The sequence below is a fragment of the Gouania willdenowi genome, chromosome 8 (assembly GCF_900634775.1).
Source record: "Gouania willdenowi chromosome 8, fGouWil2.1, whole genome shotgun sequence".
Lineage (NCBI taxonomy): Eukaryota > Metazoa > Chordata > Actinopteri > Blenniiformes > Gobiesocidae > Gouania > Gouania willdenowi.
In genome coordinates, this window is record NC_041051.1 from 15,926,429 (window position 1) to 15,952,448 (window position 26,020).

General features: G+C 37.3%; 2 protein-coding genes across 3 annotated transcripts; both read left to right on the forward strand.

Moving 5' to 3' along the window:
• The first annotated feature begins 1,112 nt into the window (after positions 1-1,112).
• On the forward strand, positions 1,113-5,661 carry LOC114468436 (galectin-3-binding protein A-like). 2 transcript variants are annotated; one of them, XM_028455325.1, is made up of 6 exons: positions 1,113-1,254; positions 1,424-1,550; positions 1,961-2,164; positions 3,140-3,274; positions 3,352-3,640; positions 4,190-5,661. In XM_028455325.1, the coding sequence occupies exons 1-6, from the start codon at positions 1,135-1,137 to the stop codon at positions 5,256-5,258; spliced, it is 1,944 nt and encodes a 647-aa protein (XP_028311126.1). In that variant the 5' UTR covers positions 1,113-1,134; the 3' UTR covers positions 5,259-5,661. The 2 variants fall into 2 exon arrangements, with proteins under 2 accessions (XP_028311126.1, XP_028311127.1); XM_028455326.1 differs by having other exon boundaries at positions 1,217-1,254; positions 1,430-1,550.
• An 8,023-nt stretch (positions 5,662-13,684) lies between these two features.
• On the forward strand, positions 13,685-25,577 carry LOC114468923 (metalloproteinase inhibitor 2-like). The gene is made up of 5 exons (XM_028456098.1): positions 13,685-14,033; positions 21,317-21,417; positions 21,515-21,623; positions 22,301-22,425; positions 24,463-25,577. Exons 1-5 carry the CDS (start codon positions 13,904-13,906, stop codon positions 24,658-24,660), a joined length of 663 nt encoding a protein of 220 aa, XP_028311899.1. The 5' UTR covers positions 13,685-13,903; the 3' UTR covers positions 24,661-25,577.
• The last annotated feature ends 443 nt before the right edge of the window (positions 25,578-26,020 follow it).

Sequence of the window (26,020 nt, forward strand, 5' to 3'; positions counted from 1 at the left end):
AGACCTTTTTGTCACAAATGGTGGATTTAGCTAACATGCTATTTTTCATCCACAAATAAATCTTCAAGCTTTCTTTTTGCCTGTTGTCCCCTCCACGAGCCACCCTCATGTTGCTGCATCCCACAGCTCCATGACAAATGAGTGCAGTCGGTCTAATGGCCCAAGGTGGCCACCTCAAAACCAGCGCCTATTGACCTCTTTAACAGAGTCATCCCATCCAGGGACACTTGAGAACAGTCTATAGGGGGACATGCGGTTGAGGGTCCTAAAAGCCAGCTGCCATGTCAATCCTCTCTCCAGCGCTGCTAAAGCCACCGCATGTGCTCCTCCGTCTCGGCCTGCAGCCCAGCTGAGCCAGCACATGATCTACCATGCCATTGCCATTTGGCATCACATGGCAAAAGTGGCAAGGGTTCATGACAAGGCCCACAGACAGGTTTTTTGGGGTTCTTATTTTCCAATCCAACAGTTTCTTTTGAGGTAGCATTAGCTTCCTCCAAGCTCTGATTAGTTTTTTAGATTCTTTAAGCAGGGTATGGTGCCGTCTGCCTCCTCTAGACTACCCAAAGCTCTCAAGATCCAGCCAAGCACTGCAAGGTATAGGCAGGGGCTCGATCAGTTAAGTCGCCACATCTGAACTAATCAAACTTGACAAAGTTGTTAAGGACCTACATTTCCCCACTGATTCTCTCTTCTTGCTAACCAACACACCACATATGTGCTTTTTGTTAATTACACAATAATCTGCCAATCCTTCGTGACCACCAGCCACATTTTTTGTAGGTCATACTTTCAAAGCCAATTATTCCTGATCTGAACCTTTGACTTGTGTACAACACTCCCTGCACAAAGGGAAGCGCTGTCCACATGCTGCTTGCTCTTGAAAAACTCTTACTGGCTTTAACACTGCAGTGCATTAACATCCCAGACACCAGAGTGGAATACAGAATAGGGAGGCAAATGGATCCGCTTTATGATTAACAGCCACAAGACTTGCTCACAAGCCACTGGACTGTGGTACAAGTTTGTTGACCGAGTGGTATAAACAGTGCCAAATAAACAAAGGATGACCTGGGACAGCCTGACCAAAACCTGTTGTGCAAGATAGTTTCTAGTTTTTGGATTTCATGAGAAATGAAACTCAGCACACGAAGGACTGAGGATTCCACCCACTTCCCTTTTTTTTTATTGTGGAACATAAAGAGTGCCTCAAATTTTGTATGCAGTCGCATTCTCTCATCCAGAAGACTAAAGGTAAGTGTCTCCAACTTATGAATGCCTTTATTCTTGAGTCCTGGTTCACTTGTATTTGCTCGGCATATTTAATTATTTTGGACATAATAAAGCTGGATGTATTCAGGTTTTGAAGATATTGTGCAATGTCTTTGTCTTTTTAATGTAACCAATTCTCTCTTCCTACAAGTCACAGACGAAGCATATTGCTTACCAACACAACTCGCTGAAAATGCTCGGACACCAAAACCTGCACACTGTGGGACTACTTCTGCTGCTCTCCATCTCCTCTTGGGCAATCAATTTTGGCATCCTCAGTGAGTCTTACAAATCAGATTTCAAGCACATTTGTTGAATGATAAATGGACTTAATTTTTTTGTGTTTTTGATACCACCGAAGTAGTCCCAAAGCGCTTTACAATATTAGCTCATTCATGCTCACATTGGCTCACCAATGGGACAGATCTGTCATGCAAGGTGCTAATCGACCATTGGTAGCAACTTAAATATCAGTGTCTTGCCCAAGGACACTTCGACAGATAAAGCCAAAGGACCAGTCCTCTACCACTTCAGCCACAATCACCCAAGTTGTTAAGAATTTATCCAGTTTTAAACCAATCATCTTAGTAGGAACCTAAACCTTCATTTACTGTGATCTACAAACTATGTGTTCCTGTATATATACTCAGTAGTTATTAAACTTCTTGTTACCTGACAACTTCATCAGAGGGAGACGTTGGACTGCAGGAAGGCAATGTGAGACTTGTCGGCACTGGCATAAGTTCCGCAGGACGTGTGGAGGTTTACCATGATGGAAAATGGGGAACAGTGTGCGACGACAACTGGGATATGACTGAAGCTAAGGTCGTGTGTCGTCAGCTGAAGTTCCCTGGAGCCAGATCTGTGGTGGTCGGAAAAGACTATGGACCAGGTGCTCCTAACTTACACTGCACTTCCACCACAGGGCAATAAAATGTCTACAATGGTAAAGGGTTGTTAATAGGGATGTAACGATTAATCGTAAGGCAGTTCAAAATTGATTCATAGGTATCACGATTGAGATCGATACTTTGAAAATGGAAACGCAGTACTTTTTTTAAACAGCCTATATATTTATCCCTTCTCTTGTCTAGCAGTGTACGTGGCGGGCTGAATCTGCTAAGACCTTCTTTCTGGCCGCCTTCTACTCTTAAACATGTTCATAGATGATTCCTGACCCCTTTCTTCACTGCAAGAATTTCTGCATGCCAACCGACCACTGAGTTACCAGTGCCCTCTGCTGGTCCAAGCAAATATCTGACGAAAATCAGTGCAATTACTGTTTTGTTTTTTTTAATTTTTTTATGTCCAATTGTTAAGGCACAAAATACATTTTCAGTTGCACTGTTAAAAAGAAAAATATCTATTATTCAGTTTTGCATTGTTTACTATAGAACCAGAATTTAAATTAATAAGCTTCTTCTTCATTTGTATTATTCCTTTATTTATTTCATTCAAGATTTATTTTTAGTTAAATTGCATTGTTTTGAATAGGTAATCAAGGGATTCTTTTGACAATGAAAAATAAAAATAAAATAAAACCGTCTAGGTTTTTTCCCCCCAAAAAATAAAAGAATATTTTTCAGTCATCATTTGACTACAGTCCCATTTTGTAAAATAAATCGTGAGAGAATTGTATCGTGAACCCAGTATTGTGAATCGAATCGTATCGGGAGTTGAGTGAATCGTTACATCCCTAGTTGTTAACTTAAACTGTAGTGTGGGGGCTTGTCCTGGCCGATACACACCTCAGTCTCCTGCCCAGACATCCCAAGTTGCCAAATCTCATTTCATGGATTTTGAACAACCTGCATTTTAACCTACTTTATGACTTCTTAAATAAAAATCTATTGATTTTCTTTCCCAGTATCTGGACCCATTTGGCTTGATGAAATCCATTGTAACGGCACAGAGAATTATCTGGTCAGATGTAGTATTAAAAGGTGGGGAGAAACTGACTGCACCCACAAAGAGGATGTTGGCATTGTTTGTGAACCCATGGGTAGGTATTAGTAATCAGTAAAAAATACATTTAGCTATATTACTGCTGATTTTGCTTATCCCTTTTTATGTTTCCAGGCACTAATCAGTCATTTGGGGATTCTCTCCATCCCCTCGACCACACTATATATCTGTCAGATCATCTTGGCCAGATATTTGACAAAGGAGAAGCCTGTGATTTCAATATATTGGTCCAGTCTCCCACACAGAATCAACAGAACATATCTGAGAAGAGGGTTTTCACCCAAGTATGCACACACAAAATAATCATGTCACAATTCCCGTCCTTCAATTCTACACAGGAAAACACCAACGTTTCCTTTGACATCAGCGTGCCGTGCCAACCATATTTCACCTCCTTCATCAGGTATGTTTAAAAAAAAAAGTGTATTTTAACAACATTCAAAATCATCATGTGTTTTTCACATCCTTTCAATCTTTTACGCTGCATTTTAAAAGCCACATTAATAGATTATGTAATACAATGACATTCAACAGTTTTAGACTGATTCGACTATTTATAACACTTTGTGTTGCTAGACTATTTTTGAATTCTTTTTTTTCTATCACACATTGAATACTGCATATTATCTTCATCACTGACAGGTGTAAATACATGCAAATACAAATAATCACTCTTTAAAAGAGTAGTTCAAGGTCTTTGCGAGAAAACCATTTAAAACTTGAAAGCACTGGGAGAGCGCAGACCCCTGCCACGCCATAACAGTCCCCTATATTGCGTTAGCATCTAAATGTTACACACACACACATTTGCTGTATGATAATAGGTAAGATTTGTAAAAATTGTTCGTATTTATTCTTTCTTTCTTCTTCTCTTTGTGTTGTATGTGACAAAAAAGGATTTAAAATTCATTAAAAAAAATAATTAGTTAAATATATGTCTTTTTCATTCCAGGTATATTTACACCCGTAAGATTGATGTGAACTTCTCCTCCGCTCTCTGCCTCCATTGGATGGCTGCTGAATTTGGGGTGATGCAGTTAATGACAGACGTAGGCCGACTGTTTTCCAAAATCCTTTCAGAAGACACTTCGTTTCACACCCAGGTGCAAATGTACAGCTATGCTTTGGAGACAGGTGACGTCGCTCTCGAGGAAGAATGTCTTCAGTACCTAGCTTGGAACTTCCAAAACCTGACCACGTCCCCTGCTTGGACAAGCCTGTCAGTGGAGCTTCTAAAATCTTTAATAATCCGCTCAGACTTGGTGGTGCCAGATGAGTATTTTGTCCTTCAGAGTGTGGAGAGTTTTATCATGGAACAGGTGAAGTCTATCACTTTGGAAACGCAGGCTGAGCTGTTGAGATATGTTCGTTTTCCAATGATCCAAGCAGAGAAACTCTATGAGAATGTCTCCAGCTCTCCTCTCTACAATTCTCACAAAAACTTGTATAATGAGGGTATTATGCAAGCTTTAGAGTTTAATGTGTTCTTTTTAACCACTCTTACTAAAAACTCCAAATTCAACAAAGAAAATGCAGATTTTCATCCTAGGATCTACACAGCTGATCCTTGGAGCACTAAGATTTACATGATTCCAAATGAATCATTAAGATACCAACACTTTCATCGTGAATATAATCATTATTCTCATCATGGTTACTTTGAAACATCATTAATCAGCACACCTGTCCACAGTAGTCTGATGTTTAAGGACAAAACAGTCAACTGGAACGCAGATGTTCTTCAGAGCCAAACCGAATGTTCAAACAAAGGTGTGAGGTGTGACACAGTTCCTGTAGCACGGTTGGCTTCCCAAAACAACAACCCATCTAACAGCCACACAGGAAAGATCCTTTATCGTAACCGCCTGGTGGTGATGTGTGAAGGCTTGTATATCTGTCAGGTTCTTGGCTTTAAGAGTGAATTGATTCCTGTTGCTATGAATGGCACTCAGGTTGTTGAATGTCCATGTCCAGGTGGACATTACGTCTATAAATTTGTGGTGAGGCCAGTATATGAGTGATCAACTAAGATTGGAGTTTTGCCTTTTCAAAGCCATGTCACTGGTTTTTGTTTTATAGATTTATCAAATCCAGTTTGTTGATTCCAAATGTAATTAGTTTGTCACTTATCGTCATTACTTTCCTAATCATGCAGATTCAGCACTTTTCAATGTTAGTCAGTAGGGGGCAGTAGATTAGTTCTACTGCCACAATGTAGATTGGTTTGATGATGTGTTCAAGGACACTTGTTGATTGTGATTTTCTGGGGCTCACTAAAGAAAACAAATAAAGATGTATTCTTTTATAACTAATTGAATAATTAGTTCTTAAACATCTCTTTTAAACTGTTATTTTACCATCTTTTCTACAACGTTTTCATCTATATATGTGTGCTGTTCATAATAAAATAAAATGTTGATCATACACTTGTTCGTTAAAAGGTTGTTTTCCTTCAATGTATAAAATTAATGCTTTTATTTCTGTTAGTTGTGTGTGAAAATGGAACAACAGCGTCACTACCTGGGACTTTGTGCTTTGTGTTTAAGGTTTATTTTCCTGTGGTGTTTCATTGTAAATCTCTAGGTTTGCATGCTGTTTCTTTTTGAAGAATTCACATTAAGGTTTCAATTTGTGTTAAGTAAAGTCTCCCTTCTCTGTTGTAATTCTGTGTGATTTCAGCTATTTCTTGTCTCTCATCTTGTAGGTTTGTGTGTGTGCGTGAGTGTCATCTCGTTTTCCTTATGTTATCTGTATAATTCAAGTTGTCAGTTTATTTGTCTGTATCTTCTACCATCAGTTTGTGTCTTCGACAGTTGGGTTTTTGTTTTTCCTTTTAGTGGGGCAACCATTAGTGGATTTCCCCATCATGCAGCCTGCAGCCAGCCTATTGGATCTCTGCTTCTGGGTCCTACCCCCCCCCCTTTATCACTATTTACCTTCACTTTTAAAACTATAGGAGCAGTTAATAACATGCCCCCAACAAGTATCAGGTTCATCTGGACTAAAGTCCCCATTCTTTCTCATGCAGTTCACAGTTTAAAACTCAGCAGGCCGTCTTGCCCTCTGCATAAATTCACTGAGATACTGTCATGTGATTGGTTGATTTCCTATTAGCATAATAAATAATTTGTGTAAAAATAAAAAAATAAAAAATGTGTCAAAAAAAAAGAAAGAAAAAAAAGTCACTTCAAATTTGAAAAATGATGTCACATGGGATATAATTTAACTATGTTGGCCAAAACATAAAGTCTGTATCATTCAAAATGTGTCTAAAACTTGAGTCATCTGATTTTAGAACAGTTTTCTGCTTTAGGTTGTACATGAATATTAACAATCCAACATACTAAGTCAAATTATTGTTCAAAGTCATGATGAAGACACATTTTCTGACATTCGTCCCCGTTAAAAAAGACAAAGTAAAAAAAAAAAAGAGCACGTTTATAGTGATTCAGGCTTTTGTGGTGTGAGATAGAATATTAATTGTAGAATACTTCAATGGAAGAATGTCCTTTTCTGGAGTTTTCTTTTGAGTGTAGCTTGCGGCTTGACCCTTTTCTCCGCATTGTGGAATTTTCCTTCCTGACTAGTATTTAATCACATCACTGAGTCTTTAATTCTTCCAATTTCCTTATTCCCATCACTGATTTTATCCATGCACGTTTACAAGCATGGGCATGATGCAAAACACGCTGAGTCATCAGTGTGTTGCTCATGCACCACAGCACACCACCAACATTACGTAACACTCCATACATTCACAGGTGATTCCTTATTTTCAGGGATTTAGTCAGCCGGAGGAGAGAGTGAACCAGCTGCGAGTCATGTGCTGACTTCATTTCAAGGAAAAGCGTTTATCCAGCTGTCGGAAAACTTTCAGATATTTCATCAAGCCGCAGATTTGCTCTGAGTAACCTAAAGTCTGTATCATGGCCTATATCAACCATACAATTACCCAAACAGTCACTGACTGTCATCCCTGTGTTGTTTGTTTGGTTAACCCCAGATTTTGAAATCACATTGTTTGAAAGCTTGTGGTAAACAAACTTCAATCAATCATTTCGTCAATTTTTACGCTTTTAATAAGTAATGGAAAGGCAAAGTAACCCAATAAATATTGTGTCATACTATGTGTGAAGCTTTGTTTTAGACGAATAAGCAGTGGTCATTTTGTTAAACTAAAAAATTGTTGTTGTAGTTTTGGTCGACAACATTTTTTAGGTGACAATAACAAGACTATAAATACTGTACATGGGGGAAAAAATGTGAATGTGAATGAAAGTTGTAGAGAAAAATATATATTTGCGTTAACTAATAAAAACGAAACTATAATGTTCATATGGGATGACATCCAATCACAACTAAGTTTATTTTTTTGGAAGGTGTCCAATAAAAATTCCTTTTTTTGCTTGGAAGGCAGGACAAGAGGGTAAGTGATCCAATAGGAAGTAAACTGAATGTGTTTGCCAACGAAACAGATCATGTGATCACACACATTGATCACATCAAATCAAATCTGTCTGTGTGTATTTACAAACATTGATACCATCCATTATCAGGTTGATAAATGGTAAATTAATCTTTAGAAAATGCTTAAATCTATATGCTTCATATTTCAGTTATCTATATTTGTTACATGTTAGTCGACTGAAACTACATTTTTGACAAAAACTCACTTGAATTTTAGTCAAATGACTATGACTACATTAACACAGCTACAGGGCTGCCAAGTTTCAGAAAATGACAAGAGTGAGACTTTAGTGACATGATGCGTGCCGGTGAAAAAAAAAAATTTGTCCTTTTTTTAACATGGCTTTGGCCTGTTTTAACGTTGACTTATACCTTCAGACTGATGTCCTCACCTCCATGCCAGAGGCTCTTCCTGCACTGTGGCCTCCTAACGCTAGTTTTAATCAACCAGAAATTAGAAATGAAAACTGTAACAAGAATTTGGACAAAACACATTTGTTTGTCAATGATTCATTTCAACCAACTCTCCGTCATTTATCTGGGGACATGTCTCATGTTGTAGGTGTTTTGTCACAGATGTTGATGCAGGGGGCTCCCACTGTGGCCCAAGGCAGTGCTACCTTTACCTCAGCTCTCCTTGTCTGCAACAGAAAGGAGGTCATTAAAAAGCTAATCGTGTAAAAAAAAAAACATTACAACATCAAGTGATTTTTGATTGAAGGAATGTTTTAGCAGCAGACTCAAGGTCCATAGAATTACACTTTTGCATACAAAGATAATCAAATAACACTTCAAATGAACATTAGATTAGATGAGGCATTTGTTTCATTTACTATTATGCTGATATAACCTACAAGTGCAATTCAGCTACTAGCAGTGTTCCTAACACTGGAAGGTCTGCAGCAAATAAGCGGTATCTCTTCATTCTTCTTCTTTCTTGGTTATTGGCCCGTAGCAACCAGCTTGAATAGGTGCATATCGCCACCTACTGTACATTGTTCTTTCATTATTTTCTATTTCCTTTCATTCTGACGAGCTTTTTAACAGTCATTGCAACCGCAAATCCTCTTAAAATGTAGCATTTTTGTGTGGGTGATGTAAAACTAATCAACGTGTTTTGAATAGTGACTTTTTCTCTGCCTCTAGTGTCATTACTTCATTGCTAAAAATATGCCACAAGTGTAGAAAAAACAACAATTCGAGGATTCATTCATTCATTCATTCATTCGTTCGTTCATTCATTTGTTTAAATGTCTGCTTGTCTTCAGTGCAGAACACAACCAGTACAGACTGGTATTTGTTTCATTTCTTTTGGACAATCTTTATGAGCACATTTTTTTTTCCAACTTGATCCTTAACTCACTGCATTCTTTCAGAGAGAACACAGTAAATGTAGCCGAGGGTCTGCAGAGCTGGAAAGGTTTCTCCATTGCACAACAACAAACCATTGTAACTGCTCCCCTGTCATACACGTATGTCATAAACGTTTTTGGCTCTGTTGTGTGGAGAGGAAATGACTACGCTATTATGTTCAAGAGATTTAGCAAGAGTTGGGTAAAAGAGAAAGTTCCTCTGGATGGGGCATACAATTCCTGTAAAGTGGTGTTAATGACTTTAAAACTTAAGAAATTTGGGGAATTTTCAATGTAGTTTGCGCCTCGGTCCTGTCTCGTACATTTCAGCTCATTTGACCTGGTTTTGATTCTTTTCCATGCAGATATAATTTCTTATTGTCAATCCTGATTTGACCAACAGTGTCTGTCCTTTGTGAATAGCTGCACCGATGAATGGAAAATCATGGGAAATCCCCCTCGGCTGTGGCAGGTTATGGATAGTGAGACGGCTATGTGGTGGTCGGGTCATGTGCTATGCAATGTGTGCAGAGGAGATGGGAGTCAAAGGATGTGGGTCACTGCCACAACACCCACCAGTTGCCACAATGAGACCCTCTTTTTAATGTCCTCTCAGACATTTCCTTTAGAATTATTCCTGGCCTTGAAAGCCTGTAATTTAGAGGACGGAGGTTAGGACCACTTTGAGCCTCTTTCAGCGTTTGCACTGGATAATGTACACAGGCAGGCTGCTTACATTGCATTTCTTTGACAAATCTACTTTCTTACAACAAATTCAACCCTAAGTGTTGACACAGATCTTCATTACAGGGTACCTGTAGTGAAAATGACATTGAAATGACTTTTTAGAACAATTTTATACCTTTGGGCATAAATTATGCCCAAGGACTCAACGACAATGACTTGGATAGAGCGGGATTCGACCCACTCTACCACTGAGCCACGCTCGCCCCCTGTGTGTAAGTGTGTATCCCGTACCAATAATATGGATACGTCTGGATAACTCTGACTTATGTCATTATTTGGCTAATTAGAGACGCAAAAGAAAAGTTTCTGCTGGGTTTTTCTCTGGTTGTTATAGCAACCATTGGCTTTACGCTCCGCCATTGTTCAGAAACTGTAGACCAACGGAACACTGTTGCCTAGCAACAGCTAACAGGAATCAACGAAAGTGCATCATATCCTGACCAAAATGGCGACTCTCCATAGTTTATGCGTGAAGGTAAAAAAATGTTCTAAAAAAACATTTTAATGTGTTTTTTTAATAAAACGATGCACATATTTTCTTTATTGGTAATACATTAAGCACATTTTCACTAGAGGTACTCTTCTCTTTAAAGGGTAAACCTTTCATTCACAGAAAGTAGCTGTGAGGTCTTTTGACATATGTCTGCAGGCAGCAACAAGGCTCTGATATTTAAGCAGTGCCCTCCACATCAGTCAGCATCTCAGTGCAAAGGAAGCCGACTGTTTGGACAGAGGGCGACCGGCTATGGGCCTGAAAAAGGCTTTTGCTGTTCCTGGGATGCCTCTGGTAAACTGTGAAAGGAGACAGACGTATTTGTCTTGGATGTGTCACTTCCTTTGGTGTGTCTTGAACTCTGCCCTACACTTATTGATGTACCTTATGACGTCCTCTGTGCCCTGTAACTTCCACTGTTCCTGCGAGTCATGCTGTTTCTCAAATATTATCGTTCTTTTGCCTATTTACCATCTTAGTAATTTCTCCTAAAAGTTAAAAAGGTCAAAAATCTAAACTGAAGGTTTCATTATTAGAGAAATGATGCTGAAATAGGAACTTCTCTTCCTCTTTGCAGCTTTCACACAGACTGTAGATGAGTGGAAAAGAAACCAGGAGGCAAAAATGCTTAACTATGGAAAAAAGATGAAACTATTTCCCAGTGGCCAGAAAGCTGACAGTCAGCGGCCAAATATGATGTCACTGCTTCAGGCAGATCGAGCCTCGGGGGCTTTTCATTGTTAACCATCAGCTCTAATCACCCAACATAAAGTGCCCTCACTCTGATCTCCACATTCAAAGCCAGAATCAACAAACTGGGCCACAAACCTCAAACTCCCGAGATCCTCTGCTTCTAGAAGTGGTAAATTTTCCACTAAAGGAGACATCTATTTCTGTGCATGAGTAAGGAATGAGCAAGAAGCAAAGAATCTGACCATAGCGTTATGTTTCTCTCACTAGAGCGAGGGTTGCTTAAGCAGAGCAGTCGCTGCCAGATTGGATCTATTAACTTTAAGAGCATGATGTCACTTTGCTGCTCCATGTTTTTTTTGTTTTTTTTTTCTCCTGTATTTGAGTGTAACACTGTGTTACACACAGAGCTTTACTGGATTCTTGAAGAACGAGCAAGAAGGGATTGATTTCCCGAGTGGAAACATGGGTCGTTTCTGTGTGGAGTTTGCATGTTCTCCCCATGTTTGAGTGGCTCTTCTCCAGTGAAGTGCTCTAGTTTCTTTCCCCAGTCAAAAAACAAAAAACAAAACCCAAAACATGTTATTTGTTTATCAAATTAAACATCTATCTCAATAATGGGCAACTTTATTAAAGCAGGGGCCACAAAAATGTGATTGTATCTGATCCAAGTGTAATTTTGTCATTTTCTGCATTTTAGCTGTCGATTTTTGCGTTTTTGGGGTCGCTTTCTGTATTTTATGTTATTGTTTTCTGTATTTTCCTGTCGTTTTGGGTAAGTTTCTTGACAATTTGTGTGTCTTCAGAGCTATTCTGTCATTTGTGGATGACTCTGTGTGTTTTTGTCGTCATCCTGTTGGTTTAAGTGGTTGATGTGTGTGTCTTTTGTGCATTTTGCTGTTGATTTGCGTGTTTTGGGAGTCGTTTTGTGTATTATGTTGGCCTTTATATTCTTTCCTACTTCTTGAATTACAGCTTTTGGGACCACAAAAAAACTAGATTGAGGGCCACATGTAGCCCCCGGCCCACCAATTGCCCATGTCTGACCTATGTGAATGTCTCTGAGTTACCACTCTATTAATATTTTAATTTTATTTATTACAGACAGCACATTCCATTGAAGATTATGTATCCTTCTTTTTTATAAATGTATCTTATTTACAGTTGTAAACTGCAGTATTATGTATGATGTCCCACTCTGTTACAAAATGTTTCACTGCTTTTGTTAGCATCTATTTTCACCAGCTTTTGAAAATCACAAGCATTATTATAGCGCTGATATGAATAAAACTAACACTGACACTCATAATTATTTTCAACACGTGTCTGGCTTTTGCTCATTGGTCTGTAAGAACTAAAAGTAGAATTTAGAAACAACCCATCATCAACATGGTATTGCAAACATGTCTGGGACATTCGCCAAAGTGGATCTGTGGGGTACACCCAGGATTGGACTCCAGTCCATCTAACATGTGGAGATAGACAAACGAGCATGTACACATCATTTCACTCCTTTGGAATGTGGGAGGAAATTCGAGAACATGCTTGCAGAAAGGCCTTGGATCCAGAATTGAAGTTAAACCCAAAGCTTTTTGGTCTGTGGTAATCACTACTATGTGTTGTCACTAAAACTTTTGTTGGATATTAAATGGACTTTTTTTTTATTAAGAATGTAATGAAATTTTATTAAATGCCATAATCTACATTGTTAGACTTTTAAATGCTTTTCATTCTTAGGATAGCATCAAAAGGATACCTATCTGTCTTCTGACTCAATGATCTACAACTGACAGAAAGTCTATCCCTCCATGTTAAAGCTTATCTCTCATATTAATGCAAATGTATTGAGTGTTGTATGATACATCATGTACACCGTACTTTACTCTCTTCTTCTCTAAGTTACAGGAAGTTGTGAACGTTTTAAGCAGCATTTTGGATTTATTTTGGCAGGTCCAAAATGCAGCTTTCAAAACTTTAATGTTACAGAAATATACAGAAATAATAATAATAATAATAATAATAATAATAATAATAATAATAATAATAATAATAATAATAATAATAATAATACAGGTAGAAGTCAAATTGTTTTTCATCAACAAAGATTTGTTACATATTTGTTGCTCTTCATTGGTATTTTTCTTCTTTCTCTATATTGTACTGTGAGTATTTCGTGATGTCTTTAACTATAGAGCAGTGTTTCCCAACCAGGGGTTGGCGTACCCCTCGGGGTACGTGAGCCCATTGCATTGCATTTTTTAACTGCATTTTTGGTGATCATTTTTGTTGATATTTCACAAAGTGAAAGTTTAGAAATACATTTGTTTAGATCGTGTGTTGTTTATTTTATTTTATTTATTTATTTTTAAAGAAAAAAGAAAGAATAATAAATTTTAAAAAAAATTCTAAATTCTATTTCCAGGTTTAAAAACTGATTTAGTGGCTCCTGAATAGATGTGATTCTCTAGTTTTGATCATTTCCAGTCATCTCGCGCCTGGGGTGGGACCAACACTGACTCTTTATTTGTTAATTTTCCATTCTCTCTCAGGGGTCAGGGGTCGCTGGTTCTGGTAAGGATGAGTGCGCAATGGGTCTCTCCCGCGCAATTACGCACACGCCTGAGGAGGATGATGGTGAGGAGGATGAGTGGGTGGGGAGGGGGAGGAGCCTGCCATCTCTTTGCAACCATAAAGCACAGCTGTTCTTCATCGAGGAGGAAAACAGAGTAGAAGGCGGTGGCAAAGCGCAGTGTTCATCAGGAATGATCTCCCTCTCGTTCCCTGTGCGTCTTCACCGAGCGGATCGTCTCTAACCCTAAGGACGCTTGTTTTGCTGCTTCTCCTCCGGCTCGTTCTGCGTCACTGTTTCCCTTAAACCGTCAGGGGCCTGTTTGATTCTAAAGTGTCGTTTTCAGTCATGATTTGGACCATGAACCGCTGTTTAGTAACTTTGGCCATTCTGTTTCTTTGGCGAGTGGAAGAAATGGCAGAAGCCTGCAGCTGCTCTCCTGCGCATCCACAGCAGGCTTTTTGCAGCTCAGATGTTGGTAAGTAAACTCAGTAAAAACCAAAGGAATTTATCCTCTGAGGTCCTTTTTCCCCCCTAATTGTTCAAAGTTGTTTTTGCTACACTCTTTAGAAGCAACGGGGGGAAACTCAGGCTCACTTATTGAGTTGGGTGGAAATTTCTGTGTCAGTCTTTCTTTCCACTGCCCTCCTCTGTTTCTCCCTCTCCTCCAATGATCATCTGCTGATATCCACACAGACTGGTGCACTTATTAGGCTTTATTTTCACCAAATAATTGATTCACTTTTTTGTTTGGGAAAGTTTCTACTTTAGATTGACTGAATTCAATCTGCGTTGCCTTATTTCACAAGAGGCTGCAGTTTCTTAGTGATGCAGGGGTTCTCAACCTTAGGGTCAGGACCCCATTTGGGGTCGTGAGACCCTAGGAGGGCGTCGCCAGATGCCTTTGAGAAACTTGGAGTATTTTTATTTTTATTTTATTTTTTTACAATTTGAGCCTGTTTTTGCTTATTTTTACCCTTTTTCTTCAACTACACCAAACTTGCCACATTTTAACCTATTTTCGTCACTTTTTCTTGCCTTATTTTTGCCCTTTTTAATGCATTTTTTACTGAATGACTATTCTGCACATTTTTTTTCCACTTTCAAGATATTTTCAGCACTTACAAACCCTTTCCACCAATTTTTCCACCTAATGTTGCATATATTGACCCATTATTGTCACTTTTCACCACACTTTTGGTCACTCTAGTTTGCCGCTTTTAACCAATTTCTGTTTTTTTTTTTTTTTTTTCAAATCCCATTTCACCACCTTTTCTACCATTTTTTTGGTCACTTTTAAATCATTTTATTTATGATTGATCATCTATTAGATGACTATATACTATGGTCCCAATAATAATGAAGTTTCTGGATAACAGTGGATATTATTCAGATCAATTAATAAATGTGGTTATTCATAGAACAATGGACCATCATTTTGCTAACTTTATGGATGGGCCCCAAAAACAAGCCCTCCCCTTTATCCCCCCTTATAGATGGCCCTGTCTCCACATGACTGTTCTTCAGTGTTCATGTCTGTGTTCAACCACTTTCAGGTACACTGGGGGTCCCCGATCTCTCTAACCTTTATTTTGGGGGTTGCAGACTGAAAAGGTTGAGAACCACTGGTCTAATGCAGTGTAACATGAGACGTTTCCACCTCGCTTCGATTTCATCTCAGCTGAATGAATATTAGTTTTTGTTTTTCAATGGTCACATGAGTGCTTTCCCTCCTTGTCCTGATACAAAACACCTCTTGTTGCTGCCCTGGACATAAACCCAAAGCCAACCGGAGTCTTAACAGGCACCAGCCTGTGCTGCTATTCAATGTGAGGTTTGCTCATGGTGGGTTGTTTTTTTTTTTTTTTTTTTTCTTGTCTGAGTTGGCAGTTTGTGGCATGTCCACTGAAGGTCAGTCATTCAAAGATTTTCCCATTACTTTCCGATCCCATCCCAGGAATCCCTGTTACCCTGAAAGAAGGTTCACATTCACCGCTAAACCAAATTATTGAAGATTAATGAATCAAACCAAAGACCTGTTGAATATAAGTCAGAAATCCTTGATTTAATGTTGTTTTTTCTCCAACCTAAAATAATTTTTAAAGAAAATATCACGATGTTTGTATCAATTAGGGATGCACCGAATATTCGGTGGCCGAATATTGCAAAAAAAAAGGCCACATTCAGCCTTCGGTTTAGTGAGTTAAAAGCAAAGCCGAATAGTAGCGTGTGACGCAATCAAACAACGTGCAGTGATTTTTGAGTCGGAAAAGTGTGTGCGTGTTGCTGCAGGAGCACAGCAGCAGCTCCTCCTTTCCGCACACAAACACAGCCAGACTCTCTGTCGTCCGTCACCGCGTAAAAGTTGGAACCCGTCCAATTCCACAACCGAGTCCGTTGTTAGCGCTGTGAGCCACAAATCCAGTAAACATCCCCATTGTTTCCAACTACACCGGGTCTCGCAGCATAGCCTGGTGTAGCATTAGCACGGAGTGCTAACAGCTGATGTGTGTAAACAATGGGTCCGTGGCTCCAAGCAGTGACTCCCAACCCGATAGGCAGCAGTAAAAGTGGTGCAGTTTGCATTTACATATATGGCAATAAAGTATAATATATATTCTATATTAAAGGTGACGTCACCTGCCAACGTGGACAAAATCCATCTCATCATTCATCATCCCTGCCCTTTAATGCGCTTCAGTTTTTTTTTTTTTTTTATTCATGTTTTGTTTTATTTAAAGGGCTAATATGAACAGAAAACTTTTTTGTGCTGTTTTTGAAAAGCAAAGGCTACTGGAATATTTAAAAAAAAAATGTCAGAATATTCAATAAACATTTACTTTCTTTAAAAAAAACATGTCTAAAAATGTATTCTAGTCTATTTATGCTCTAATAAAAAAAATAGTACAAAAACTTTACCGCATTCGGTCAAGCGTTTATATTTTATTCAGCTTCTGCCACAAATTTTCATTTTGGTGCATCCCTTGTATCAATTAAGCTTAGTTTTTGTTTATCGCCGAATAAGGTGTTATTTAATTATGAATATGTATCCATTATACATTAAGGCAGATGTGGCCCAAAATGAACATGAATTAAATTTTGGTATTGGTTTTTATTGACTAATATTCCTCCGACTTTTCTTTAACTAACGGATAAAACTTGAATGAAATTACTATTATACTACATTATAAAAATACCACCCTAAAGCTTTAGGTAGAGGTTGAACAACACAGCACATAATTCAAACCACCTTACAGCTTATGGCGCCACCTACTGGCACGGAGGACCGTCTAAATTCCCTGGTTTTCAAACAAATATAGTTTCTTTTTTAAAATGTTGACACACCTTTAAACTAACTGATTGAATTTTAATCAGAATTAGCCCAGTAATACTTTTACCTTCCATTAAGGCACAGGGGGTGAACATGGTTAGATAAATAAAGGTATTCGAACTTTATCAGGTGAAAGTAGACGAAAACTTTTATTTAATTCAATTCTGATTATGAAACTATCCCCGTTTAACACCCATGATTTTAAGGCCAATTCTGTCACTAATATAACACTTAATGTAAATAAAAATGAGTGTTGGCATCTCCAAAATTTGCAATTTTTTTCTGTGAGGCAACCATGTTTAATTGTAGCCTTTTTATGTGTATATATATATATATTTTTTTTTTACTTAGTTGTTGACAGGAAATCAGTTGAAGCCAAAGTAGGGAAAAATATATATACCCTGAAAACAGAAGACTCATTGTGACTGTAAATTGTAGAGCAATGGATGCTTTTATTATGAGTTTTGTTTTTGTAAATATTAATTTCTTATGCCTTATTAGTCGGTAAATAAGACAGACAGTAAAAAATGTTTAAAGTTGTTCAAACTTCCCCTGTAGGTTATTTTTATTTTCTAAATTAATGTTAAAATGTGACTCGTGAGTCATTTTACTTCTGCTTCAACACCAGGAAAAGACCCAAAAAAAAAGTTATATTTTATTTATTTTATGTATTTTAAGACTTAACCATATGCAATTTTTCTTTCTGTATGTTTTTTTTTGTTTTGTTCACCAGTTAAGACAAAGGTAAACTGGTAAACATGAGTCTATATGTAGCGTTTCATGTGATTGTGAATACGTTAACAACCCCACCTTTCATCCAACAGTCATTTCAAAACATGAACTCCTCTTCCCATTTTTGAATCCTAACATTTTTCCTGTTAAATCAAAGGAGTGGATGCGCAAATACTTTTTTTTGGGAGATTATTTTTTGAGGTCAATCAATCGTTTAAGACGGTTAAAGGAAATCTGGTTTGGATTTGACCTCTGCGTTAAAAAAAGAAGTCCTGAATAAACATTGTTTACATTAAAACCAGATTGAACATCTGCGAACTTTATGCAAATGGCTTCTTCACATTTCCAGATCATCTGCTCTGCCTGTGCTTGCTTTATGTTCAGTGGCACACATTTCACTTCAAACTATCCAGACTTCTTTTGAAAGGACTTCAAGTGAGCAGTGTTTTGTCATGTTGGCAAATAAAAGGGTAAACTATAAAGTATCAAAATTATCATGTAAGTTTAAACAAATCTTTTACAGGAAAAAGCCATTTTGGATTAAACTAAAGGCTACATACTCACTGTCGTCATTCAGTTTAACACTTCATCGAAGTGATTAGAGTCAGGCCTTGTAAAATACTTTAAAGCAAGGCACTGTTGAAATGGTTGAAGGAGATTTCTGCTCTGAAACTCAAACTTTAGTTTCATCTGATGGTTAAATATTGAAAAGTGCCATAACAAGATAAAACTCTTTGATTCTACAGTTTATTTTGAAGGTATTTTTATGTTATTTGCGTAGAATAACAATAGGATTACACTGTTGCTCCTGTAACTTTTCAAAATAAAATGAGATAAATTCAAAGACACCGTAGCTGTTCAAATACAATTCTTACCTTGTGAAACAAACAGGTTTGAGCCACATTTATATATGTAGGCATGAAATATAGGACCAGTCTGTAATTTTGGCTGGTTTGATTTTTACACTCAATTTAAAAATTAGATTAAGGGAACTTTATTCTGCACTTGACCTCAGACTAAATTTCGAGAAAAATTTTTTTTTGTATGTAATAATTCGCACTCCTTAAAATTTTGCCTTTGGAAGTATATAGTTTCATTTAAAAACTCCTAAAGTATAATTCTTGAACTAGGGCAACAATGAAGAAGAGCATTGGTTTCTTCATTTGTGGGTCAGTTTTCAAAAAGTGGGTCAAAGATTAGTTTTCTTTTTGGATTTCAGGACCTTGTTTTGTTTTTCAGAGTTCTTGTGCTTTTAGGAGGTTGATTCCTGCAGCTAAGTACCATCTATTCACAGTTGACATTTGAACCAGTGTGGCATTCTATTCCAGGTTGTAACTTTTATTATACTTGTTATTAAAAGGACTCTGACAAGTTGGGATCCACTGATATAAAGGGTTTGGAGTGAAATGATGAATGAGCAAACAAGGTTCCTAATGCTGCAGATTTTCCAGATTGTAATTTTTGAAGTTGAATTAAGTCCATTTTCGTAAAGGAATGGTGACTTTTGTCCCTTTGTGTTACTTTATTGTGCTTCAAGGCTGTGCTTAAAAAAAGTACTTTCTGATTCAGATTGTGGATTAAAAGCCATTGGATCAGTATTGGTTTCCTCTTTAACCCTCCTATTAGCCTCGAATATTACCAACACATTTTACCCTTGGGGTCAATTTGACACCTTGGATATTTTGCCTCCAGAAATGTGTTGATCAAGTTTTTGTGTCAGGCACTTTGTTTATGTTATACTTCTAAATTAGAACTAATTTATTTTGAATATTTTTCATCCAAATCTTCTCAAATTTACTGACAACCTGGGATGTCCCGGTACATTTTTTTTTTTTTCCCTTCCGATACGATATCAGCACGAATCACACAGACTTGTATTACTTATTTTGTTGTGCGGAATGTTAGAAAAGGCTTGATCGACTGATGTCACTCAAACAGAGAACAATAGTCAACAATTCAAGTTCACGTCAGTTATTTTTTACTGTCAGTATATGGTGGGAACAACTGACGGCGGGGACAAAAACAATAAAAACTTATCGGAGCGCTTATGTTGGAGATTTTAGATGCAGTTCGATACAATCCCATTTGTTTTCTGACTGATAATGGACCACTATCAATATCGGATAGGGACACCTCTACTGACAACATTAATGGCATAAGAGTATGAACCCTATTGGTTGTAGTGGTGATATGGCCATTCCTGCAGCGCCACCATCAGGTCAAACTTTCAGTTTTAGAGTTGGTGTATCTTGAAAGTTTCATCCAAATCTTTGCTAATTTGGGGTGCACATTCATGACGCTCACTGAATGAACAATATCAATTGATGTTGGTGACACGAGCCCCCCCCCCCCCCCCTCCCCCTTTCCTCTCAGAAACACCTTTATTTACTTATTGGTATCCCTTTTTTTTGTAACATATTTGAGGTTATCCATCATAAAGTCATCTGTCTCAGGCACATTCTCATCTGTGCCACTTTCACTCTGAAAGAGCTGACAGACAGACAAGTTTTACACAACTAAAACAGCTTGGGGTCAAATTGACCCCAGAGGAACACCAATGCGTGCAATTTGTGTTCAGCACATCTCAAAAAAATCATCATGATAATTTTATGCTTACGGTAATCATTTGTACCCATCAAAGTAGGACACGTCATGAAATGTGAAGCAAAAAAAAAAATAAAGTCAACTATTTTTTTTTTTGAGTGATAAACATTAAATGGGGTCAAATTGACCCCCAAGCATAATAGGAGGGTTAAGTGATGCAGTCCTGCTTTATGTACTCCTTTTTGCTTGTACTGCATCACTTTGAGTATTCAAGTACTACTTTTTAGACGTTCTATGCTCTGCTTGCTTTTTCAACCCCGATTTCTCTCCCTCTCTGTTTTTTGTTTTTTTTAAAACAAATTCCACATGATTAGCAAAGAAAAATGCTTAATTCTTCTCCAAAACTAAAGCAGGCTCATGATAGTCTGAGGCGACTGTGCCTCTGTGAGAAAACAAAAAGTCAGAAGGAAGTTATAAAGACATCTGGTTAGCATTAGCCCTGTCACTGTACTTTACATTAGAAAGCTAATTATACGTCTGGTTTGGTAAACCGTTAGCATCGTTGTCGTCCTCAGAATGTGCCGTAGTCGTTGACTCTTGAAATCTAATGGAATCTGACGATGACTGCTAAGATGATGAACCTACTTTACCTAACTTTGGGTTTGTGGCCTCACATGCGTTCAAACACACGAGTCATATTTTATTGAACTGCTCCAGATCACGGCTTAAAAGCTCCTCTTTATGGCTCTGCCACCACTTTTCCACTGCAATAGTTTGTTTTTTTTTCTCTTTTCCCAATCTGGAAAAATGGAACTTGAGAGCAAAAAGAAGAGGCAAAAGTTTATTTGCATGTCGGCACCTCTCAGCCTTCAGCTTTTATTTCGAGCTTAGTTTGTCCAAAGACTGCTGACTGACTTCCTGCTTCCTGTGCCGGGAAGAGGCAGCATGCATTCCTCTGCAGCTGATGAAACACTCATGTTCTTCTGTCTTCTCCCCAGCTGACACGTGCAGATCACTCTGATCCACAGAACACATGCCAAACAGGGGCAGGGCTTGGACGTTAGACACAGAAAGCTCCAGATGCTCCTCTTCTAAAAATATTGTCCTGCAGTAAATAAAGATTTTCCTTTGATTTTTTATTTATTTTTTTTCAGTGATCAGAGCAAAGGTGGTTGGAGAGCAGGAAGTTGACGCTGGAAACGACGTGTATGGAAATCTAATCAAAAGGATCAAGTATGAAATCAAACAGATCAAGGTATTCAGACTACTAGACCAGTTTAGGATATCATTGAGTCGGGGAGATTGATGCTAATTCTGCTTTGATCTTGGACCTTTTTTCCTTTTGATTTCAGATGTTCAAAGGTCCTACTCATGACATTGATGCCATCTACACTGGTCCCTCCTCTGCAATGTGTGGAGTGACTCTGGACACCACCGGCAAGAAGGAGTATCTCATCACAGGTAGAACTTATTGGACTTAAGCAGAGTTGGGGTCAATTATAATTGTAATGGCGTAATTCATGATTAATTACATTTATGGCATCGTTATAATTGTAATTTTAAAAATCTGTTGCTGTCATAATCGGAATTAAATTGTAATTGAGTTTAGATTATTTATTTTGCAATTGCCATGAAAATTCTTTAAAAAATTTCAATTATAATTTAACGCGAAACTTGGGAACCATGTTACAGTTTAACACAATATGCTTCATATCAAGCTTTCCCACTTTTTACCATTTAAAAAAAATAAATAAAAAATTGAATTCAAGGGGTTTAGTGACACAAAAAAGGCTCAGATGCCCACACCAAAAAATATTAAAACCTATATTTTCATTAATTAGGAAGCCTAACAAGGTAACTAATAGATAGGAAATAAATTAGATGATAGATATTATTATTTTAAAGCTGATTTAGAACTCGTTATTATAAGAGATGTTTTTTTTCCGGCTCAGTAATTGATTAATTGTAATTGAAATGTATTTTCTGAGGATAAAAAATAATTGTAATTAAAAAAAATGCTGGTCACTGTAATAGTAATTGAAAACGTAATTGTCCCAAACCCTGGATTAAAGTGACTTTTAAAGCAATGAATCAGCTTTCTGAGTTTGCTCATCCTCTGCACTCTGGTTGCGTCGCAGGTAAACTGGAGAAAGACGGTACGATGCATGTGACCCTGTGTGACTTCATCGAGCCGTGGGACGCCATGACCGCCATGCAGAAGAAGAGCCTGACTCAACGCTATGAAACAGGCTGCGGCTGCAAGGTAGAGTGGTCATTATTTATTCAATAGGGCTCCTGAGTACGTTTATTTTATATGTCTTATTCAATATCAGTTTTTTTTTTTTTTTTTTTTTTTTTTTTAAATTAAAAAAAAAATATGAATTTTTAAAGTCAGTGTAAAGCAGAAATGCATTTGTGTTATGAGTTTGTCACACCACAGAAACATGTGTCATTGACCACTGAGCCATGTTTGAAAGATGAAAAAATCGTTAAGTATATAAAATTAGGTCTCAAAATCATGGAAAAACAAACACTTCTATCTGCTCTGAAACGCTGGGGGTGTGCCAGTTAGAGGCGCCGGAACCACGCCCCCACGTGGGAAGGGCGCCGCCTCCGTGTACTGTGTCTATGGAAGAGAGCAGTGTGAAAGTGGCTCCAGCGTTGATAGTGCTTCTCCCATTGGGTTTCCAAAAGTGCTCCAATATGTGCATCTCTCCAGGGTAGAGTCAAAACTGCGCACACTAGAGGCAAAACACACATCGCGGTGAAAAAAAAGTGTTAATTTAATTGAAAATGTGGCACCAGCGGACGCGTTTTATTCCCTCGCGTACAAATATATGGTTTGTTTTCAGCTAGGGGCCAAATTGCGCCCTCTGGAGGTTGCAGATGTTTAGTGTGCTTCAGCAGCAGGGTCGGCTTTATGCTAATGATGGGCTCCGTTACGTAACGCGGCTATAATTTCTGACCCGCCCATTAAATCCTGAACACAAATGTTAAACACAGTTTGTGAAGCCTAGCTCCACAATGACATTATAAATGGTTGAATTACTTTTTTACATGTTTTAAGGAATACATTTATGACCTATTTAATGTGTTTAGAAGAAAATGGCTGAATTTGCTTTACAGGATCTTTAATAAACTATTGACGTACTATTCAAAGTTCGGATCTTTGTATCTTAACATTGAAGCCCAGAGTTGAGTCGTGAATAAAAGTGGTGCTTGGAATCTTAGAGTAACTAAACCCTGGGGTTTGGCTGACTTGAATCTAGGCTGGAAATTCAAAAAATGCCATAATTATGGGCAGGGCTCCTGAAGCAGTTAAAACACGCCCAGTCTCTACGATGAAATCTCCAAAGAACAATCCATGTTATCCTAACCAGCTACTCAATACTCACTATTTCTCTCTATTCACATTTCTCTAATCCAACCTACTTGAGTCACCTCAGAGTCCATAGGTGTTTGTTTTTATTGGATCATAAACCACCACATTAGATTAGATTAGATTAGATTATGCTTTATTTTATCCCTCAGTGGAGAAATTAACACGTTACAGCAGCCAAAGACACAAAGAGCAAGCAAACAAGAAAGACAAATACAGAAAGGAAAAATTAAGGTAAAAATGTAATTTACAATAAAGAGAAAATCAACAATAGACATTGGTCAAGATAACGGTACAGAAAGAGAAAAAAATATGCATAAATAAGCAGTAAGTGGGGTTTTACAATGAGGACTGAACATTATTATTTACAGATGAGAAAAAAACCAAACAAAACACTTCAGGCTAAAAGTTGGGCTTCAACACATAGAGAGCAGTCACTCTTACATTTTTGCAACAAAATACACCAAAATAAAATACTTGGGCTAAAATGTCAAGACTTGAACTAGGATCAATCAATTGTACTTTGAATCCAAATGTTTGTTTTCAGCATAAATAAGTAGTTTTTGGGTTTAGTTACTTATAAAAGTTTCATAAACTTGTCAAAATTATGGGTTTTTTTTAAACCATTTTTTTTTTTTTATACATACATTTACATTGTTATAACACACAACAATCCAAGTTTTACTGCAGATATAAATTGGATGGTGCAGATTTCCTATATATCTCTCTTATTGAAAAAGGTTTGAAATCTTCATCTTGGAACAGTATACAGGTCGTTTCCATTAATGTTCCAATGATATGTAACTTTTTCCACTTTTATCCAAATATTTGCCCCCTATGTTGACCTTTTTGTTAAAAGCAATGTATAAAAGGAATGCTGGTGCTTCATTTTCTGATTCTCGGCTCCTGTTTAATCCTCAGATCACTCGGTGCACTTCGGTTCCCTGTGTGATCAGCGGCCCGTCAGAATGTCTGTGGACGGACTGGCTCATTGAGAAGTTGGTCAACGGAAAACAAGCCAAACATTACACTTGCCTCAAGAGGAGCGACGACTCGTGTGCCTGGTACCGAGGCATCGCGCCACCCAAAAAGGATTTTCTGGACATTGAAGACCCTTGATTCCACTGCTGGCACAACCCAAAAACAGAAGAGTTGAGATTTCAAAATAAATTCTAGAAACAGAAAAAAAACCACCACATATTTTTATTTTATTTTCTAAGAGGAAAGATGAGGGATGTGTGCTTTGTGGGGGGATAAGTCTTTAAAGCATGTCTCATGTTTTCAATTAACATTCCTCTGAACTCAGCACTTTCTGCCATTTCAACACTTAAACCTAAAGTACTTCCACATTAGGTTTCTGTTACCAAAATAAAAACAAAAAATTCTTCTCAAATATTACACTTTTGTTTAGTTTTTTTCACCCCCCCCCCCCCCATTGATTTCAGTTTATGTAGTTTTTAAGTTTTTCTTACAAAGATGTTAAGAATTATATTTTAAACCCCTGTAAATAAAAGCTGTGCCACCTCTGCACGAATCCGTCACATTATGTGGAAACAATGTGGCTTTTCACCACAAGATGCAACTTTTATGCCTTTGCTTTTACTTTGTTTATTCTTTTCAGTAATTTAATACAAAATTGACATGAATGCACTTATAGAAACATTGACTCGGACTACAGTTTTGTGAAATAATTAAGTAAATGAGAAATGAATTTTTTTTAATGTAATACACTTTTCTGTAATAGATATTTTTTTTTAATACTAAAGTTCTTTTTTAATTTTCTAACATGATTTATGATTTTGTAGACATTACGCAGTTTGTGTGAGACGATGGCGGTACTTCAGTAACATACAGCAAAAGCTTTCAAATTACTTTGTAAAATGTAATTGAAAATACGTTTAACGTCCTGATGTCTTGAGCTGGTTTCACATGGGACTTTAGAAATTGACTGTTTTATATTGTTTTGTGCATGCATGTCCATCTGGAACATTACTGTATTTTTGACATGATTATAATAAATGCCAAATCCTTTTTGATTCATGTTTTTCTATTGGTTGATTAAACAAAAATGAAACGACAAATGTGAAGCAGTGAATTAAGATAAACATGCGGAAGCAAAAAATCTACAGAGGAGGAATAATTTGTCTCTAGACAGAGGCGAACAGTTTAACACAGGAACACTTTAATTTCAATTAAATATTAAAATGAAAAATAAATTAAAAGTTAAAAAAAAAAAGACTAAATTAATGAAAGGTAAACTAAAAACAAAATAAAGATATGTTTTATATGTATAAAATAAATGTAAAAATGAATTACATTTGCGTTTTCTTTCTATATTTAATTTTTGGACAATTTTTTTTTTTTTTTATTATTTTTTGCATTTATTTATTTATTGATATATTCATATTTGAACTTTTGTATTTTTTCCCCACTTACATTTATTTATTTGTTTTTAATTTTCAATTTTCCTTTTTTTCCC

Excerpts from the sequence above, each read along its gene's own strand:
- LOC114468923 (XM_028456098.1), top strand. The coding sequence starts at position 13,904 with ATGATTTGGACCATGAACCGCTGTTTAGTAACTTTGGCCATTCTGTTT. Across the intron at positions 14,034-21,316 it reads TTTTTGCAGCTCAGATGTTG|TGATCAGAGCAAAGGTGGTT; the intron begins GTAAGTAAACTC and ends ATTTTTTTTCAG. Across the intron at positions 22,426-24,462 it reads AAACAGGCTGCGGCTGCAAG|ATCACTCGGTGCACTTCGGT; the intron begins GTAGAGTGGTCA and ends TTTAATCCTCAG.
- LOC114468436 (XM_028455325.1), top strand. The coding sequence starts at position 1,135 with ATGAAACTCAGCACACGAAGGACTGAGGATTCCACCCACTTCCCTTTT. Across the intron at positions 1,255-1,423 it reads TCTCATCCAGAAGACTAAAG|TCACAGACGAAGCATATTGC; the intron begins GTAAGTGTCTCC and ends TCTTCCTACAAG. Across the intron at positions 1,551-1,960 it reads AATCAATTTTGGCATCCTCA|AGGGAGACGTTGGACTGCAG; the intron begins GTGAGTCTTACA and ends CAACTTCATCAG.